At 37.4% G+C, this 21,499-nt stretch overlaps 1 protein-coding gene across 1 annotated transcript in view; it reads left to right on the plus strand.

The window, feature by feature from the left end:
- Window positions 1–21,499, plus strand: part of ANTXR2 (ANTXR cell adhesion molecule 2) — a 153,340-nt gene that overhangs the window by 80,929 nt on the left and 50,912 nt on the right. The window contains exons 12-16 of the mRNA XM_075204559.1: window positions 5,848–5,926; window positions 8,534–8,629; window positions 12,282–12,329; window positions 13,254–13,346; window positions 18,651–18,818. Coding sequence (XP_075060660.1) covers window positions 5,848–5,926; window positions 8,534–8,629; window positions 12,282–12,329; window positions 13,254–13,346; window positions 18,651–18,818 — 484 coding nt within the window. The remainder of the gene's footprint in view (window positions 1–5,847; window positions 5,927–8,533; window positions 8,630–12,281; window positions 12,330–13,253; window positions 13,347–18,650; window positions 18,819–21,499) is intronic.

Raw genomic sequence — 21,499 nt, forward strand, 5'->3', positions numbered from 1 at the left:
TATCTGATTCTGCAATGTTGAGGCCCCATTTGGAAAGGAGATGGGTACTATTCTCCTCCTGGAAAGCAGTGCATTGAGTAAATACTGTAGGCATTCCTCTCCTCATCTTACCCTGACATTAGTAGAACCTTATTTAATAATTGGCCTCCTTACACCCAAATAGCCATATAATTAATTTATTAGCTCCCACATTGCATTATTAGCCTCTACAATATTTTAATAGCCCTGTCAACCGCACATTAAATTACTAGCCATCGCATTTAATAAAAGCCTAATTTTAAATAAAATATCCCCTCCAGCTGATATCTATCACAAATTGCCCTCACATTACATTAATAGCACTCATCAGACTCAGAATTACATAAATAACCATCACCAGCAGCCACATTACATTAATACCACACTACAATACATTAATAGCCCCACCAACGCCCACATTACATTAATAAGCCCTACCAGTCACCCAAATGGCATTAATATCCCCACACTTAACATTAATACTCCCACATTACATTAATTATACCTAACAACCCCACATACATAAATAGCCCCATAGTCATAGGTGTACTGAAGGGTGGAGGGGGGATGGGCCATGCGGATGGAACGCAGTGAAAGGAAGAGGTCAGCCCCCTGCCTTGGTTGGCTGTGAACATTGTCTGTCAGCCAGTAAGGGGTAGATTCCTACTTTAACCAACACAACATTTAATAAGTTAAGAAGAAAGAACCCCAGTGCCAGGACTAGTCTCCTATTAGCCATGAACACAGACCAGAGGCCCCTCTCCCTCATGCCAGCACAACTGTGGGTGCATGCTGGGCCAATAAGTCAATAGACTGGCATGGGACCCCCTTAATTCATGAGCCCATGTGCACTGCACACCCTGCACATATGTTAATTCCTGATCTCTATTGGTTGACTCCCTTTCACCTTGTCAATCATAGCACATTATCAGGTTTGGCAAGTGATGGCAAAAATGTACAAGGGAAAAAGTGTGACAGCGTCTAACTTCATTTGAGGGATTTCATAGGACTGTTCTGAAACTTCCCAAACATCATTTGCATACATAGGTTTGTTTAAGGGAATATAAATGTACTATATGAAAGTTGTGCTGTGTAATGTTTGTGGTGCCCACAGTTACACATCCAGCCAGAGCCCACAAAGGAAGGAGGGAGAGCACATGGTGCAGAATGCACTGTATTAACTGCTCCTTCTCCTTCTCTCTTTGGGTGTGCTCTGTGACCTCCCTGGAGTGGACAGAGAAGGTCACATGACACAAAAGGCTAGCTGTTCCTATTCAGTCTGTGTGAGGAATCAATTATTATTGTAACCGAAAAGCCAGCCATTTTTTACTTACAGTAATATGCAGATATGCACACATCACGCAAGGCTCCAATGGAAATTTGCATTCAGTTTCTGTACTCAGTATCTATCTTTCACTTCACTGGTGGCACTATAGCAGGGAAACCCGCAGTGTGTGGTTCCCCTGCAATAATGACAAACCAGCCCCAGGGTGGTCAGCACAGGGTGGAATTCCCTAAGGGGACCTGTAGTGCACCAAGGAAAAATGTAAATAAAACACAGTCACGGGTTTAAAAATACATTTATTTGAAAGAAAAAAAAACACCCCTAGAAACCCTTTATTCACCCTCTTTATTGCTCACCTAGATCCAGCCATGGCATCCTCTTCATCTGTTCTAAACCCATGTATACTGGGCTTGGCAAAAAAGTCATTGCAATCTCCGTGATCCTAACCCTAGGTACACAATGGAGTATTTTCCAATCAATCTGTTGTCTACAACGATTGTTCCTACGACAGAAGGTCGGGCGATTCATGCGTTCACACTACTGTACATACCATTTACCTTCAGATCTGTGCTCTAGTCCTCTAGTCGTTTAGAGAATGACAGCACAATAGTCACTCATTCATTCATTCCTGTCACACTGATTATAACTGCCTTGTTATAGCTCTCCACATGTCCTTACGAATTTCGATTTTGTGACTCTGAAACGAAATATTCAGTCTCAGAACGATAGAACAACTATTCCATCTAGCGCACTCTCTACATTTAGTCACTGGGACATGTTCATTGTCGGCATTGGCTATAAAGACCATAACTCTGTAAACCCTATGGAGATTGTGATCATGAGTGCATACACACTACATGATCAGAAGGTGATTGGAACGAGATTATTAAACTGTATGACCATCCATCAACATTCGTCACTTTGGAACGATTGTCGTTCATCGTGTGATTATACACACTAACGCAACATGTGACCGAGCGGTCGTTTATTGGGTGATTGGCCTGATAATCGGTTGAAAAACCTCCAGTGTGTGCCTAGCCTAATGCAGATATATTGTCCCTGGTGATAGTAAAGGTTCAGAGTGTTAGAAGAATGCTCCATGAATGAGTTAGAGTGGTGAATTAAACTTATCGTAAAAAGCAGAAGGACAACTTTGATCTACAGTTGTTGCAAGCTGGGCTGTTGTGATTTATAATGTTATTAAACTAGGGCTAAGTCATAAAAAGAATATTCTGATCTGTCAGTAAATTAAAGAAATACACAACAGAATAAGAAAAAAACATGAATTCTTCTATTGGATAGCGGAGTGACTCATCTTGACAGTGTTAGAGATATACACAATATTTTACTGGTGGGAATATTAATTTTAATCATTCATTTACAATTCACAGACTAAAAACTACATGCTAAATTAAAGTCATGCTATAGCAAAACAAGGTGGCCAAAGTCATCAGTGTAAGATACCTGGTCTATATGTCTTGAATTCATCCTGGACCCAGCAATTTAGCGTCTTCAATACTAGTCGCATAAATGGAGGGTTTTTCTGGTGCAAGTGTTTCCTGCCTGGGACTTTTAGCTAAACAGGGAGCTCTGGGACTATCTAGTTCCTGAAATATTACCAATTTGTCAAGAGATAACATCATATGTATGATACCAATTTCATATGCCTGTAGGAGCACTAATTTGACCTCTCAATCTACTGATTTATTCTGTTTGTTTACTTTTAATTTAGTATGTGTTTCCAATATGTATATCATATATGAATGAATATCATTTATGTGTTTTTATGCCAGTTCTTATTCTTCCACTAGAAATTTGTATTTCATTAATTTATTAGAGATTTCTCATTTATTTTATTTTAGCACTATTCTTCTGTTTTGAGGTTTTTGGTTTTGTCTTTTGGAATTATTCCCTGTGAATAGCTATTATGTTTATTTTATATTTTTTTAAAACAAATATGTGGACTATGAGTCTGATTATTTTGTGTACATTGGTGGGAACATACTGTACAATGGTGTTGCTGTATTTTGGCAAATTAGCCACCTGTTGGTTGAAAAAGTTAAAGATCCTTAAAGTTGATCTTAGTGTTTTAAAATTTTCCATTTTCTGTATATGTTTATGTTCTACAAGTTCCGTGCTACATACAAAGCAGAAGCAAGCCTTGTATAAAATGGAGTCACTTCTGTCAATAAAGCCATGTTATTTGTCCTAACATAGACAGTTGGGGCAAAATTAGCCTTTTCTAATCCACCCTCTTCATGCCCCAGATCGCTCAGATCAGTCTCCTGTTCAATGTTTCCATGAGAAATTGAAATTATACTATGAATTATAGAATAAGCTCTCTATAATATTTTTTTTTTATTGTTTCTCTAGTCACAATGACAAAGACGAGAAAATGTACCCCAGGCTATTAATATTAGATTGTTATGTTGTATGTTATACCTTTTGTAAGGATGCTGTCAAAGCACAATGTACTACTATACCATTTCAGTTTTACAGTTATTAAATTAGCCCACTTTCATTCATAGGTCCCTATTGGACACTAAAAACTTCTTTACAAACAGTCTACTACTCACTAATCAAGTTTACCATTTTTTCTTGGAAAAAAAAAACTTGTTAAAGTAATTTGCTGGTGCTTGCTTTAAAAATATCTCTGACTATTATAATTTTAATAACTTTTGAACTGTTGCCAGTTTAATTTTCAGTGCACAAAACTGGAGGTAAATTATTTATTACTTTCAGCAAATGTCTTTCACAATTTTATTTAATTTTTTTCATCTTTTGTTAATGGATCATAAAATGACAATCTTTTATTGTACACTCATAAAACAAGTAGCAAATGAATACTTTGCAAATAGGTTACTGTGGATTGAAATGTCAACTATAATTCACTCTATGTGAAATTCACAATCAAGCATGTGGCAAAAGGCCATATCTATGTTACTAAGGTAGCCTCATCTACTGGACAGAAGGGGAGAAGTGAGCATTAGATCTGGCTGTGAGCGATTTAAAATGTGCTATTTTGTGAAGGTAAAAATGCTGAGTCATATATGATAGCAAATAGAAATTGAGAAAATCTGCTGCTATCCCATTCACATAGTATTTCTTAAATTCCCCTAATTTGTCCTCATTTTTACAAAATAACAACTCAAGCCACAATGTACAATGAATTATTATATATGCAATCTACGCAAGAAAATGCTTTGGGCAAAATGGGGCTCATGTAGGATTAGATGCAAACTGCATTCTTAGCATATAATGCGCTGTTTTACTTCTGCACATGCCCACAAAGCAGTTGTCGCATATAGCACTTATGGCCGCTTGAGAACCTTTCTTATTGAAGAGGTGGAACGTGGGAAGGAAGGGGCATGTTGCAAATGCGACTTATGTAGACTGACACTCAAGGGCAGATTTAATTCTAAAAAAATCTTAGCGCAGTGAAAGTACTGCCCACTTTTGCTCGCGCTCCATATCAGTGTGTGCAACAGTAAGCGATACTTTTTAACGTGTATCGCGGCCAATTGAATCTGCCCCTTAGATGCATATGTGCCTGTCAGCAGATGGGAAACTTGCATGTGCTCGATTTCTAGTGTAAGTTAGGAGTGATGACGATCAGCTTGATTGCTTTTGGCTCAACATGAACCTGTAAATTGCGTCTTTTTCTAGATGCAATTTCCATCTGCATTTTACGCTAAAATTGCATCCAACTCTACATTATGCCCAATATTTTCATCACCTTGTATAATTTTCTCTTCTAATTCCTGTTCACTTAACCATAGCCGTAACTTAGAATTCTAGCGCCTGGGGCGAGAAAGACAAATGCCGCCCTCCTAGCCCTCAATTTTAACCAAATGAACCTAAAATATTCCTAAATTGCGCCCCCCTTCAGCGTTGCGCCCTGGGCGGTCGCCCCTGTCGCACAGCCCTAGTTACGGCCCTGCTTAAACCAGAGAACATTTTAATCATCTTCCCCATGCTAGTACTGTGGGTCCCTCCCCTGAAATCCCCACCATTTGCTGTACTGAGTAGGACACCAGTACTTAGTATCAGTTGCTAGTATAGATGTCTGTGCACAGAAAGAGGGACACACACTGTTTTGAAATGAAAGCTGGTTTCTGATTGGATACGTGGGTGACCAACAGAGTCTTAAAGGTGAGAAACATTGACAGCAGATTACCTTCAGAGTCATCCAATAGAGAGACCCTGCTTACTAGAGCAAATGGTGAGGATCCTTATCCTTTAAAATGTTAAACACTTAAGTTAGTTTTAATAATCGCTTCATTTTTAAAGGTAAAATGGTCCAATTTTCTTTAAACATAACCTTTCTGTTTTATTCTGGATATGGTAATATTTTGCTTGCTAATTTTGGGTTTTGCTTTTCCAAATGCTAAATAAATCAGATTGGTCCCTTTGAGATAGGGTTCTTTCCAATAACTCTTCATGGCCTGAATGCATACATTAATGTGATTATTTAAATAAATATTCAAGTATGCCATATATACCTAACTATTATTGAATTGTGATTTTCTTCTTTTTTTTTCCAGAACCATGGAAGTTTGGGTGAGTGTGAACAATGGACTGATTGCTCTTACAAGTCCTCAGACAGTCACGGCTACTAACTGTGTAAGTGACACATGTTGTTGTATTGGGTATTGCACACGCAATATATTTTTAGAGGTCATGATTCGTTGCTATAAAATAAAATTTGTTAAAGAGAAGTCAGGGAAATTTTTAATTAATGTGGAATAAATCAAATTGATCACGCACTAAGGGGATGGAGTAAACCATGGTCCAGTGTTAAAAATGCCTTTTTATTTGTATAGATAATATATTTAATATTACTTTATTATTATTCTGAAGTAAAAAAATTGTTGTTTTCATGGTTTTCCCAAGTTGTTATTAAAAAAAATTGTGAAAGGTATTGTTGAAATGTTATTAAATTGTAGCAAAAAAAGTTGTTTATGATGAAAAAGGTAGTTTAAAAGTCATTAAAAGTAAAACATTTATTTAAAAAGTTGTTTTAATGCAGAAAAAGCTGTTTTAAGGCACAAACAAATAATTAATAATGTCATTTAACAGAACTTGTTCCCCAAACTTTATACATTTTATTGTAAAAAACAAATATGGAAAAACAGCACGTGCTTTATACAAATACGGGGACTTTGTTCATGAGTCTGATCACATATATCCTGGGTGCTAACCTTACAACTGGGAGCTGACATTTTTATTGCTGGTGATTTCTGACATAGAACATTGGGTAGTAAGTTAGGGTACAATTTTATAATTACATACTTGCCGACCTTGTTGTTTTAAAACAGCAGGCAGAAATAGTTTGGTGATCTCTTGTGAGCGGAAACACCACCAGTTGGAGGATACATTCATTTCCAGACACCCCAATCACAGCACAGAGTGTTCAAAGTGAATGCTATAATCTGGTCCTTCATTTAAAAAAGAAAAAATAAGTTCTATGATGCCATTTTGTTAGATCCAGTTTAGATGTTTAATGCTGGCAAAGTTGAAGACTTATAGAAAAAAAGAATAATTGAATAACATAAAAACATAAAACATATTTATCAAAAGTGAACACGTAACAGAAATAAAGCTTTCACATTTAAAATAAATAACGTATATTTGTTGTCACTATGTTCTGGAGAGTGAGCTGATTACTTCTTTAGGTAAATGAATTGGCTTGCACTGATGGCGTTTACATTTTTTTAAAAAAAATGTGTGATTTCATTATTTTGCCTTATTTTGTATATCAGACTTAAAATAAAAGGATATTTACTTTGAATATGCCACTAGAAGAAAGCCCAATCTGCCCTGAGAAAAACATCATGAAATAACTGCAACCTTACAATTTGTACGGAAGGTCTTTTTTGGCAATAGCTTGTGCATGAGACACCTTCGAGCAGTCAGTGTTTTCCAATATATTGCTCCTTTTTAGTCTGTTTCAATCAAGTAATTTCCACTACACATATAATAAGAGTGTCCTCTGTCTTTAAAGCTTCAAAATAAAATTGGTCTTATTTGATTTTGAGCATGCACATATCGACAATCCTTTTTTTGCTTATTGAAATTTGATAATAATGTTTCATGCTTTTGTATATGTGCATTTAGTTTATAAACTTGTTTTGAAACACAGCATTTAGCTGCACTAACACGACAGATTAGTGTTTCTATAGTAGCAGCTGGAATGCCGAGCAGAGATCATGGACCTCAGGAATATTTTTGTTAATGATCGAGTAGACAATTTGCAAGTTAATCACTGCCGTTTGGGTCAAGGGAGTACAAAAAAAACAAACAACACACATACGCGCTACTGTGTCTGAGAATTCATTAAAACCTTTGCTGTCCTCTAAGCCTGTTAACATGTGTAAAATATAACATTTGAGCTCTAATGACAATTTTTCTTGGTTTACAGACACAGAATTAACTTTTCACCAACTACAACTATTTAGTAAATGGCAGTTTTGCATTAGATATACTTATTTACAAAGCTCCAAAAAGAACTAAACACCACCATACTCAAGAGACGTAAAGTAAAGATCATTTTGGCTCTTCAGCTCTCATGTAAACAGCCCACTGTACTGGGGAACAGGAGAGGAGCATAATAGGTGGAAATATTTTTTTCCGTTATACATTAAACCTAAAGAGGAAAAGAATAAGCACAATAATTATGTCCAAGATTTAGATAAACGTATACTATTTTAAAACAGTATTTAATAAAGTGGCGCCTTGGTAGTCTCTTGATAGTCCAAGTTTTACTATACTTTAACCAAACCCAGTGATAACATTATATTTAATATATTTAGATAGATAGATAGATAGATAGATAGATAGATAGATCTGGAAGCTGTACAATATGGCTTGGAATCTGACGTCATGTGCAATAAGTGTTGTGTGTTGACGGGTATTTTCACACTGTGACTACATTTTAAGTCTTCCATCAGCACTAGACTTTCTACATGAACCTGGTGAGCTCTTGCTGTCAGGTCCATGGGGCATGGGTACATGGGAGGATTATGCTTCTGGAGTTAAAAAAACAATGTTTGCTGAAATTTAAACAAAATAACACGGTGCTCAATGTCACACAAAAATTGGAAAATAATAATAGTGTAATCATAAAATATTAATACTTCTTTACTAATTCTGACAGATAATCTAGATAATCACAGTGTTGTTGAATATCTTAATGCCTTATGATTGATTATACTTTTGTTTTCTTCACAGTCCAGTGGCCTTGCTGCAGTTATCGCAGTACTTGTGATATTGCTCCTTATAGCTCTTGCCTTATTCTGGTGGTTTTGGCCCCTCTGCTGCAAAGTGGTAAGTTGAAAAAGACTCAACGGAGCAATGCAATTAAATGATGGACTACTGGATAAAATCAATAAATAAACTGAACACCAAAAAATATGCTTTAGTATAATGATTTTATAAATGTCTATGAATTTTTGATCATGTGAACAAATCTAGACTTTCTGACCTTTTTAAAGTCCAGGAAATAGACAATAAAAAGACAATAAATAAAAATTGTACTCCATATGGTGTCTTGGACAAAAGTGATATGCCAGATGTTTACAAATTCCCTAAAATCATTGTCTTTATGTTTTAGAGAAGGCAGTCATAGAAGCTAACAGCTTAACAGTAAAGCATTACCTGGTCCTTCCATGCTAAAATATTTTAGAAATGTACTAGGAATGAAATTGACGGTTTGTAGTCCATTATAGTCTGTCATCTGTTATATGTTAATCCATTGCAAAAAAAAAAAAATAATACATTTATTTTAGATATAAAATAATATTCCATTTAATCTATAATTGAATGTCTTTTATCCTGCTGACAGTTTCTGCATTTCCATGGTTTGGCCTTGCAGACCAGTGCTAATAGTTTTAGTATTGGTAGCTTTTATAATCTCCTATAGTGGATATGTACTTTTTTATTCATAGTGCTTGCATTTAGATATCACCACTGTAGCCAGATTATCAGGAATGCAATTTTTAATTTGTTATTTTTACCGGACAAAAGAAATCAACATCAAAGCAATCATCATTTGTCTTTAAAAGCACTCTAAAAATACTGGTAATACATAGGTAAGCTGACTATTGCTTTGCTTGCTTAAAATGTAAATAAAATAAAATTTAAATGGATACTCTTCTTACAAACATCTGCTATTTCAGCATCATCTTAATACTTCCTTCCTTTTGAACATATGGCAACTATATGATGTTTAAATAATATTTCTCTGCATATGTAGATATATAATGTTGCAGAGTGATTTAACATTATAATGGCAAAAGTATAAAATGTAGCTAAAAACACAATACAGATAATAATACATAATGGCTAAATCAGCAGTGGGCAGCAGGTGGCCCTCCGAACCTTCACCTGCTCCTTTTTGCTTTATTGTTAGATTTCTTTGTTATAGCTTTTAACACTTATTTAAAAGGTCTGCTGATATGTTATTACAGATAGGTATCTCTTTTTTTATTAAATGTATTGTTTTACCTTATTACTGAGATTTAGGGTAATGCGTGGCCCTTTTGAAGGTTAGAAGACCCCCAAAGTGTATTAGTTTGCTCATCAGTGGGCTAAATAATTAAATGTGAGGCAGATTAACTCATTGCTTTCTGGAATTCTCAGCATTCTGGATAACTTGATAAAGTATTTGAAAGTATCTCAAGGCAAGATTCTTATTGTAGTGGAGAGATTGTGACTATGTGCCCATATTGCAGTACAGAGTGAATCTACTTCTTAAACATCTGTGTGTGTTTAAATATTTATAAACTGGGAAACTACAGTCAGACTCCATGTATTAACTGTCTTCTTTGTCAAATATTAGCGGTTAAAAATAAGAATAAGTAAATATTTTTATATATATATTGTATATCAGGAAACACAAAAAGCACAAATGTTGAAATTGACTAGTATGAGAGTAGGCAAGTCAAAGGATAGGAAATAAATGAGCCAGGCCTCAAGGTTGTCAAATGGAATTAGGAAACTGGACCTGGGGAAGGAGGGCGATATATGACAGCAACACGAAGGTGGAGAGGATAAAATAGATGAATAGTGTGGACTTCAAAGGAAGATAATGAAAGAGAGAGTTCAGAGGGTATGACTTAGAAGGTGCAGCTTAGAATGACTTCTCCACCACCTTGCCTGTTTCTGGGTCTGGGAATATGGCTGAAGGAGAGTCCCCCTTAGAAGAGAGCTGCAGGGAATGTAGTGTCAGAGGAGGTGAGCTAAGTTTCTGTAGTGGCAAGGAGGTCCAGGTATTTAGAAATTAATAGATCCTGAATGGATGCAAGTTTGTTACAAACAGATCTGGTATTCCATAGTGCACAGGAGAAGGGAAGAGAGAGTAGTGGATATATGTGGATAAGGTTGGATTGCTAGTACGGGGTGGATGTATGGGATGGATCGAGGAGCATGAGCGGGAATGGGGATTGTATGAGACCCAGGGTTAGGTGAGATGTCACCAACAGCCATGAGTAGGGGCAGAGTGAGAACACGAGGACATGCAAGGAGGATTTGTGGGTGTGAGGTCTATTCCTGTTAATATAAGCTGGTGAGTGTGGTGGGTGCAGGAGAAAAAACAGTTCATGAAAAGCGAGGAGGGAAGTAGTGAAGAGGAAATCATAATCGTGTAGGGAAAAAAAGGATGATGGAGAAAGAAGAGAAGTTGCAAGAGAAGTATGGTGTCATTGAATAGAAGAGTGTAAATTGAGTAGGTGCATGATAAAGAGTTGTGAGAGATGTGAATGAATTTGTTAGGGTAGGTAATGAGAGAGCAGAAAGGAACAATTGATTCAAATTATGCAGGGTATTAGAAAAGGTGACAGATACTTTACCCCTGTCTGGGGTTAATTGAGTAAATAGTTTCTGCAGCTCTGACATGACAAGGTCCAAGATGCTGACAGTTGGGTGCAGAGGGTCCAGCAACCAAACAGATATGGCAACAGCAATCACAATTGAGCTGAATGGGCAGTTGAACAGATGTTGAAACAGCAATGACAGTTGAGCTCTATGGGTCCCACAGCTGGACAGAGATGGTAGTTCATTAGATCCTAAAATAGCTTTGTTTCTTGGTATGGTGAATTAAATGCTCAGCACTGTTGTGATGTTTGCCAACAGTATTCAGAAATATCCAATGCTTTATATTTGTGTGAATAAGGAAATTATTGTTCCATAGATAAACACTGATTGGCCACAACATTAAGGCCACCTGCCTAATATTGTGTATGCCCCCCTTATGCCACCAAAACAGCTCTGATCTATCGAGTCATGGTCTTCTCCAGACCTCTGAAGGTGTCCTGTGGTATCTAGCGTCAAGACGTTAGCAGCAGATCCTATAAATCCTGTTGCGAGGCGGGGCCTCCATGGCTCGATTTTTCCACACATTCCACAGATGTTCGATCATATTTAGATATGGGGAATTTGGAGGCCAAGTCAACACCTTGAACTCTTTATCATGTACCATAAACCACCCCTAAACACTTTTTGCCATGTGGAAGGGCGCATTATGCTCCTGAATAAGGCCACTGTCATCAGGGAATTTGTTGCCATGAAGAGATGTCTTTTCTTCTTCCCAAAGTGCATCTTGGTGTCATGTCCTTCCCAGGGAAACAACAGTGCTTCGGCAAGGGACAGAGGTCAGCACCAGTACTCTGACCGGTCTGCAGCTACTCAGTCTCATACGCAGCAAGCTGCAATGCACTGTGGAAGTGTCTTTGAAAAACTGGGCCACATTGAAGCCTTAAGTGTAACTGCAAAATGTATTTGGAATAAAAGATAACCCGTTACTAAATATACAGTCAATGGCAGCACTGAGTGACTGAAAGCTTTTGCTGTGCAAAATACTTTCCATTGATCTTTATTATGTATAAGCAGCAGCTTCAAGCCAAAAGACATGGTTATTTTTTGACAAATAGACATTAGATGCTCATACATCTATTCATCTATGCATCTGCTTTTTTTCTAGGTTATCAAAGATCCTCCTCCACCACCACCACCAGCACCTGTTGAGGAGGTACGTGCAATATTGAATATCACTATTACAATAGGGAATGCTTTTTAAAAGGAGAAGAGAGAAACATTTACCTTATAAGGCAAATACATGTAAATAAATGTACATAATAAATGTAATAGGTATCTGCACATTGCTTATTATACTAAGATGATAACGTCAGATATATCCTATCTTATTATCTTATATCTTATTAATTCACCAGAGCTTATGTTAAAATACATATTAGGCACCTTTATCATATACAGAAGTAACTTTTGAGGTTGCATTAAATACATGAAAAATTCTAGATTTTTAAGTATTTATTTTTTATTTCCTCTGTTTCCCTATATCATCCTATTACTATAAAAGGATACATTTTATTATATTCTTCCAAAGAAAGCTTATTAATGCTAAGATTAAACTTGGATAGAATAAGATAGAATAAAAAATTTCCAGTGATAAATGTGGAGAGCTATTAATCACTAAGATCATTAGGTTGTAGCACAAAATAGGGACCTTTTTGTTTATACGTTTCTGTAAAGGTATAATATTATCGCCTCTAGTGTTTTGGCAGACAACTTATTGGAAAGCACTCTCACAGCCCAATAATGCTATGTGGATCTCACTTCCCAGGGTTTTATGTTCCTGTGATCTAGAACTTAAAAGTGGTCAGTGATGTCTGGTGGTTAATGGAAAAGTGCCAGTCATCTACTTAGTTGGCTTTACCTAAGGATCTAGATTTTAGAAACCCTAATAGTGTCTGCAGAAGAAATAAAAAATGAAAATACCATAAATCCTATTTCTATCTGGTCTGCATTTTTGAAGACTAGATGAAGCCGTCCAAGAACATGGATGGCTTCAGTTTAGTTTTATCATCTTGTTTTACCATGCAGAACAATGTGTTTTGAATACAGTAATAAGCTGTCCACATTATTATTTACATAGGAGCCAGAAGAACAACTACCTAATAAGAAATGGCCTACAGTGGATGCTAGTTACTATGGTGGTCGTGGTGTTGGTGGTATTAAGAGAATGGAGGTTTGTAATGTTTTTCCAGAATGCGCAGAATGCTGCAACTCTGCACTGCTCATTATCTTGTGTTCTCACATTGTCTGTCCGAGCAGTCATTCATCAAGCCTGTGTATGCGAACAGACCAATTGTTTACTTTCTTTAATAACACTTCTGCTTTACAATAATACATATGTTGTTTTTTTCATATAACGGACACAAGCGTACTTATTTTTAAGGGATATATTTAAATTATGTTGTAGGAATTGTTACAAAATCTGGTTTGGTCTTTTGCCAAACAATTCCAAATATATTGGGTTTATTTTTTACTGCAATTTTCCTTGTCTCATTCATTTCTCATGCTTATTTTAGTAAGAGTAGCACTAAGAAGTTTCTGAACATGTGATCTTTGCCATGTTTTCTGAATACACTGACAGGTCAAGTGCTGCCTCCGATGCATTTTGAATCCTGCATTAAAACATGTAATAAAAAGACAATGTATCAATTTAAAGCTTAAGCAATGCAGCTGGCTAATGAGAATTTTTTGTTTCAAAAAAACTCTTGCATGGTTTACATTAACATGGTACATCAAATTATGTGTATCTGGAACCCCTCCCCCCTCTCTAGGCAAGACATACTGAATGAACTGTTTTAAAATATGAAAGTTAAATTGTTGCACAAGCACTTCTAGCACTTTGGAAGCACTGTCTCAGCTATCCACGGCAGTGAGAGTTAAGTACATTTCCCGTGCATATATAAATGGGATGTTTGTTTGGTATTTTCATGATGAATTTGTAGAGTATATACAGTGCCGGATTAAGGGAATGGAGGCCCCTGGGCTAAGGGGGCCTCTATTCCCCCGTGAGGGCCCCCCCCCCGGCACTTACCTTCTTCCCCAGTGCGCTGCACGCTCTTTACTGAGGAGAACTCGTGACAGATCTCCTCAGTAAGGAGAATACAGCGCGCCGGGGAAGGACCGCAGGGAAAGTGCTCAGCAGCACTGATCGTCCCGGGGGCGCCCCTGCCCCCGACCGATCAATACTGCTGCTGAGCACTTTCAAGGGTCCCCTGGATGCCATAGGCCCCTGGGCTGTAGCCCAGTTAGCCCTATGGTTAATTCATCCCTGAGTATATAGAGAACATGAAAGGCAAAGGTGGGGCCCTCCTCTGTGAAAATCCTCCTATTGATTTTGTATCTAATTTACAGCATATCTGCTCTTGTGTCTTTTTTAATATATTTACATGGGGTGTTCATATGCAGAAATCTTACCCCCCCCCCTCTTTTCCACCAAGGTAGATGAAAAGTTGATGAGATGCCTTGTTGTTTTATTCAAAACATTTGTATTTCACTCCATGGCATAAATCATTGTGTCTAATGCTCTATCATGGAATGTGCATTAGCCTGAAAGGCTTATAGTGTCCTAGGTAACATGTGCTCGTTATAATGTGATGTATTCATATACATGGCATTGCCAGTGATATTAATGAAGGCAACAGGGGCGTAATCTCCCACTTTTGAAAAACTCAAATGTATACAGGGGACATTGACATGAAATATGGTCTCCTCAGCTATGGGTCCAATAGAAGCTGCACACCATGCAACTATGGTAGTTACGCTCTTGTATGCGTTACCAACATACTTTTGATATTTGTAATGGATGGTAAGTGGGTGGGGGGTAATCCATGACACTTTACTTTTTAAATATCACATACACATAAGCACATGTTAAAGAGATACTTGAACAGCCAACACAACTGAACATAGCCTACACATATTATGTGTTAAGGATGTATAGATTCTTCTGAATTCATCTTTTTACATGCCCCTAACTAATTTAGATATCTTCAGAGTAGGTATAAATATTGATGTGTATAAATGAGAGTGTAACCACCCCATGTAATAGCAAGTGCATGCTCACCATGATCTGGAGACATCAGAGGACTGTAGGAGGTTGCCAGCTTTCTGCACATTGGCACTGAAAACTCACATGATATTACCTATGACAGGATCTTCAGCTCACACCAAAAGCTCATTTAAATAATGCCTAAGGCCTTTTCGCATGTATTACTAGACAGTGAGAAACGACAACTATTTCAGTAATGGCATGTGTGTTAAAGGCACAGTAATTAAATGTTTTTGAACCTTTCACATATTATTTTTCTAATGGAATAATAGATTAATACAAAGTGTGTACAGAAAGGCTTTCAGTGCATTCTGTGACAGTGCATATAACAATCATCTGTTAATCAGCCAATTTTAAAACCATAATTGTTTGTGTGGATGGTCAATTTAAAATGTGGGGACAGATGTATATTTGGGGTAGGGCACGTCCTAAATGAAATTTAAATTTCAGTGTAAAAATAAAGCTATGAAGTATTTGTGTGCTACATAAAAAAACAGCAAGTATTTAAATTCCGTGCAAAATAATAAACTAATTATAAGCATAGTCTATGTACAGTAAGGGAAGGTGTTTAGTTTGAAACAAAGAGGAAAGGAGGGTTGCAGACATACAGAGGGAAGGCTGTCACCCAAGTGGGGAGACAGAGCAGCGCATTTAACTCGATGGCTGGTTTTGGGAGAGAGGCCAGCCACCAGGAAGTGCAACATTGTCTGGGCCCCCCGGGAGACAGGAACAGCCGCCGCCGGGGCAGCCATGTATGACTTGAACAAATAGAGCCCTGGGCAGCGGCTTAGGTCTCACTGCCCCCGTTACAGCCTGGACTTATAGACATAGATACAAACATAGGGTTAATCTCTCATAGTGCACATTTTGATGACTAGTAATTATTATATAATAACATAACTAGTCAGTAATTAGACCACAGCTTTAATAGGTGGTAACATTTGGGAACCTCATTGTAAGATGATATATGGGAGAGCTTGAGAGCACTCAGAGGCAGGCAGACTCATTAATAAAGGGAATGGAAGGAATAAATTCAAAACAGAAATAAAAAAACAAGGTTTATTTATTTTGAAAAAATACTACTTTGATGTGACCTAATTGATATGTAGCACCACTTCTTCTAATCCAAGGTCAATAAAAATATTTAGTTGCCCATTATAGGGGTAAATGATCTAGGGATTTTATCCTTCCCATTTTTGGGTCAGGTAGGAATCTCCTTCCTTCCTTTGAGGCTAACTGGTTAACTGTTACACAATCATAATTTATAAAAGGCTACGCTTGATGGACCTTTTCAACCTCATTAATGTAATTATGTAAGTTTAGCTGTGCACTGTAGTTGTTTTTTCAAATAACAACTTAGAATGTAAGCTCGCTTGAGCAGGGCCCTCTATCCTTCCAGCCTCTTTTCTCCACCCCGTGACTTTACTGCTGCCCCTGTCTCTCTTATACTCCTTTGCCTTTACATCTCCATCACTGCCCTGTTCCTGTTAGTTGCACCCACACTGCTGGGCACAGGTTCAGCCTCCTTTAGATCACTCCCTCCTTCCTTTCCCATTTTATCCTTGCACTGGAGATCACTTTTACCTGTTTGTCTTGTGCACCTGTTCTCAGCTGAGTCTAGTACTTATTGCACTTAGTTTTTGTACTGCCTTGTATGCCGTGTACTGTTTTGTCCCATGCTCTATGTACGGCACTGCAGACCCTTTGTGGCACCTCATCAATAAAAGATAATAAATAATAATAGTTGTAATCAGCAGAAAGTAGTGTACAAATTAAAAATGGCATAATTCTCCTTTAACTTTAACTGCAATGCTTGAAGTGCTTTAAAATTGTAGCCATGGAACATCTCCATATGACATCAGTTCCTCATACCCTCATAAAGAGGTTATGGAAGAATGTTCCACTTGATCTGAATATCATATGAGAATACATTATGCTATTTCTGTTCAATTTATATGAGGAGCTTTGTTGAGAGTTGTGGAAAAAATAGAGTCAGGCATAATTAATAGTATTGTAAGAAAGGGCAGTATTACTGAAACGCAAAGCCCTCATTGTATTACTGATATCCAAATAAACAAAGGGAGTCAGAAATTGGGTCTCTCTGAAGTGATAACATAGTGGATTTAGTTAACATTGCCTAATTGTTGCATGTTAGAAGAACAGAGCAGACTTGCCTGACTGTGAAGTTCTTATTTATTTTATGAAATAGATATTTGTTCCGATAAGGATTATTTCTAAAATAGTGCTGTAATCCATAGCAACCAATCAAAATTAGCTTGTGTTACTTTTACCTTGATAGACTGCTAAAACCTGATATCTTATGGGTTATATCACATATTTGTGACATGCTTGCCCACTCTCCCGGAATGTCCGGGAGACTCCTGAATTCCGGGTAGAGCAGGCAATTCATCCTCATCCGGCTCACTTCCTAGGGAAGTGGGCAGGACGGGAGCCTCAATGACGCGAGCCTCAATCATTTTGGCTCCGCCTCCATGACAAAATGTTGCTTTCGGCACAGGGGCGGGGCCAAAATTACGCAATTTGACGCACCCGACCCCTCCTGCCCTCACACCACGCCCCCCTCTGGAGGAGAAAAAGTCATTATTGGCAAATATGATTTATGAATGTGTTTTATTTGTCCTTACTTTATTAGAATATGTTTAGAAATACCACAGTAAATGCAGCCTTATAATATTTGAAACAATATGTAAAGACCACTGTTGTGCATTTTTTTTAATGTAACTAGACTTGATAAACTAAGAGGATTGTTTTGCTACATTTATCGTTGATTAGCTACAATCTCTAGCAGAGTTTATCTAACATTACATGCATCTTAAAGATCTGTATGAAGTGCATACTTGCCAACTCTCCCGGAATGTTCGGGAGACTCCCGCATTTTGCGAGGGACTCCCGGGTGAGTGTGGCAATCTCCCGAATTCTGCCCACTTCACTAGGAAGTGCCCCACTTCCTAGTGAAGTGGGCAGAATTAGATCCCAAATGCTGCGATTCCCGGTGAATCGCGGCGTTTGGCCCCGCGGGGCCAAAAAGCCGCGATTTTGCCCGCCCCGCCCCTCACGCCCACCTCCACTGGCTGGCTCCCGGAAGAGAGCTGAAGAAAGTAGGTAAGTATGATGAAGTGCAAGCATCCAGTGGCATCTCGTTTGCTTCTCAATAACATTTTTCAAAATGTCTGTGCAAATAGTTTTTCTGGGGGATTTCAAAATACTGATGTCAGCAAATGACAGGATAGAGGAAGTGACCACTCTGAATATAGACCTCCTTCCTTCTGAAGACAGATGTTTCAACTGCAGGCAAAAAGTTTTAGCAGCTAAGAAATCTTTATATCACATGACTGTTTCAGAATGACTGAATATTTTATACCCCTACTACATTATTTTTCATTAGTTATAAATAGATTTTTCTTTTAGGTGCGTTGGGGAGATAAAGGTTCTACTGAAGAAGGCGCAAGATTAGAAAAAGCCAAAAATGCTGTTGTGACAATGGTGGAGGAAGAGGAAATACCTATGCACCCTAAACCTCAGAAATCTAAACCTACTTCCCCAGCATCTCAGACAAAATGGTACACTCCAATCAAGGTAGGTTGTCAGTCGCCAATAATAAATATGTGCACTTCTATATGTGCAGACTTACTGTAAAATTAATAAAAAACGCCTTAACACTTCATTCGCAAATGTCTAAAATCAGTTCAGGACTGGAAGGGTCAAAATATTAAAAGAAAGAAAGGTGGGTGTGGGTAAAGTCAACACTACATATAAGCTGCTTAATATGATAAATTAAAAAATAACTAAATGGAATCGCAGCCAATCATGAAGTAATTTTTATTTCCAGGGAATGCTGCTAATTTAACCTTGAACTCAGCTGAAATCTGAATGTGGTATAGATAGTACAATGGGTCATTTTCGAACTGCAAAAAGTGCAGAGCCGCAATGCTTCATAATGTGCTTAAGCTTATGCGCTTCCCTGGCTGCCATGCGTATTCCAAGGTGCATGCCCACTTTTCAATCTTTGGTAAAACGTTCTGCGCATATTTGTGCTGGTGGGCGGATGCTTAGAAAAATGTACAGATGGAAACAGTAAAAACATCAAAGCCCAACCTACTACTACTTTAGGCCCACCCTCTGGTTATTCATTGCTGCTTGGTTTGGCTTTATTCATGACTTAAATTAATCATAAGTGAGAGGGGACATATGTACTTTCATTATTACATGTGTCATTTTTGTGTGCTTGAATCTTTTTCTTCCATTGTTGGTAGTACACCTAGAAATGCGCATTCCCACAATAGTACAAGTGGTAGGTACAAAATGCATCACATTATAATTATAAGGATGATATCTGATCTCTGGAACTTTACAGAGGTGGAGAAATAAAGTATTTTTACAAGGTAGAAAAAGACTGTGTGCCCTCCCGAAAATCACAGAATGCCCCTATTCATATGACTTCTCTACTCTATCATACAACTTAAATAATTCTGTCAGGCAAAATGAAATATAATATTTCCACCTGAATGCAAGTGCTAATTCGTACATAGCAAAGATCTGCCTAGTTCCTCTCATTAGCTAATGCACCCTCACACCTTGGCTTGCAAATGCACCTGCTAAACACTTGTGTATTTAACCCCCAAGAAGTAGACCTGTGACTGCTCAAGAGGGAATTTGCGCTGCAAGCTTGCACATTTGCGCTTTCTTAAATGACCCAATTATAGTCTTGGTTCAGAGAACAGAGGAATTAAATCCAGTCTAATTGGGAGCGTGCTTAGCCATGGCAGGAATGCACTATGATAGATTTGGGAGCATGAAGAGGCAGAAATTTTTAACCCAAATTTTTTTTAAATACTGTGCTAAGACAATTAGGGGCATATTTAAGTAGCACCCGGAGATTGCGGTTACGCTCCGGAACAGCCGGCAAAGTTAATCCACAGTACCGCAAAAACGCCAATTTCTCTTCACACCCCGTAGGGTTGCGAAGGAAAATCTGCGTTGTTGTGGTCCCGTATTACCTTATGTAATGTGCAGCCGCCGCATAAACCGTGATCTCAGGAGCTAATTGAATACCTATACCCCTTAACAGTTTGAAGTTAAATTTGGAGTCCATAGCCACAAAATCAGAAATTGTAGCATTTTTGGCTCTAAAAATAGTTAATATTCTATATTATATCATTGCTGGGAAAATGTAATTATATATCACATTTTCTAAAAAAATATCTAGAAGGTGCTAATAAAGTATCAAATGTAAAGGTAAAACATATACAATTTCTATTAGGTTTTATAAGTATGTATTTCAAAATAATGCTAAATGATCATTAGTGTTGGTGTTTCAATGCTTAATGCTCATTGGTATTGTTATCTCTATGATGTATAGATTCACAACTTAACCCTGCTGCAATGCTTTATTAATGGGTGAAAAGCCCTATTGCCGGAGAAACTTGTAATTGTGCAGCCGCCATGCCTGTTGTGTTAGGAGAACAAATATAAAAATATGTTTTATTTTTTCAGTAAAGTATTTTTAACAAATAAAAGTTTGTGAATATTTTAAATGTTTTAAAATATAAGTGATCTTTTTTGCAACTTTTTTTTTCTTTCAACTAAGTGGAACTGAAAGCCCAAATCTGGGCTTTCAGTTTCACTGCATTCATGCAAGCTGGCTCACACATACTCACATCTGCAAAGACTGGCCCGATGAAGTTAACTCTTACTGCTCTAAGCTAGTGTTGCCGAGGCAGCGATATTTGTTTGTTACATTTCTCCAATAAATGATTTGTGGCTACAGTGGGGCTCTCAATGCAAAATGGGCCCCTTAGTTTGATTGAAACACTTTTCTCTCTGACTTCACATGGAGCTGTGTTGGGTGATTAACCTGTGTGTTTCACCTCTCTGGAACCGGTCTGTCACTGACATTGTTTATGGCCAACTGACTTCCCAAAAAGGAGAGAGAGAGATATTTAAAATACTAGTAATTACTACTAATTGTATTTTGGGAATTCTTGATATGCAGAAACTATTTGAATGTATGTTTCCAGCTCATAAAAGTGAGGCAACTTATTTGATATCTATAGAAAAACTTATAATTAATATTAGTACTGATCTTTTTTAAATGTGCTCTTTTTACAGTATGCATCATTTTATCCTATTTGTGTCCTATTCTCCCAATATAATTATTTTATATTGTATAGTGTTATACAATACTATTCAAATTTGATACCAAAATAAACTCCTATCTGTGCTGATTAAATAATACACAACAATATTAAGCCATTTCT

Source organism: Mixophyes fleayi, chromosome 1 (assembly GCF_038048845.1).
Source record: "Mixophyes fleayi isolate aMixFle1 chromosome 1, aMixFle1.hap1, whole genome shotgun sequence".
NCBI lineage: Eukaryota > Metazoa > Chordata > Amphibia > Anura > Limnodynastidae > Mixophyes > Mixophyes fleayi.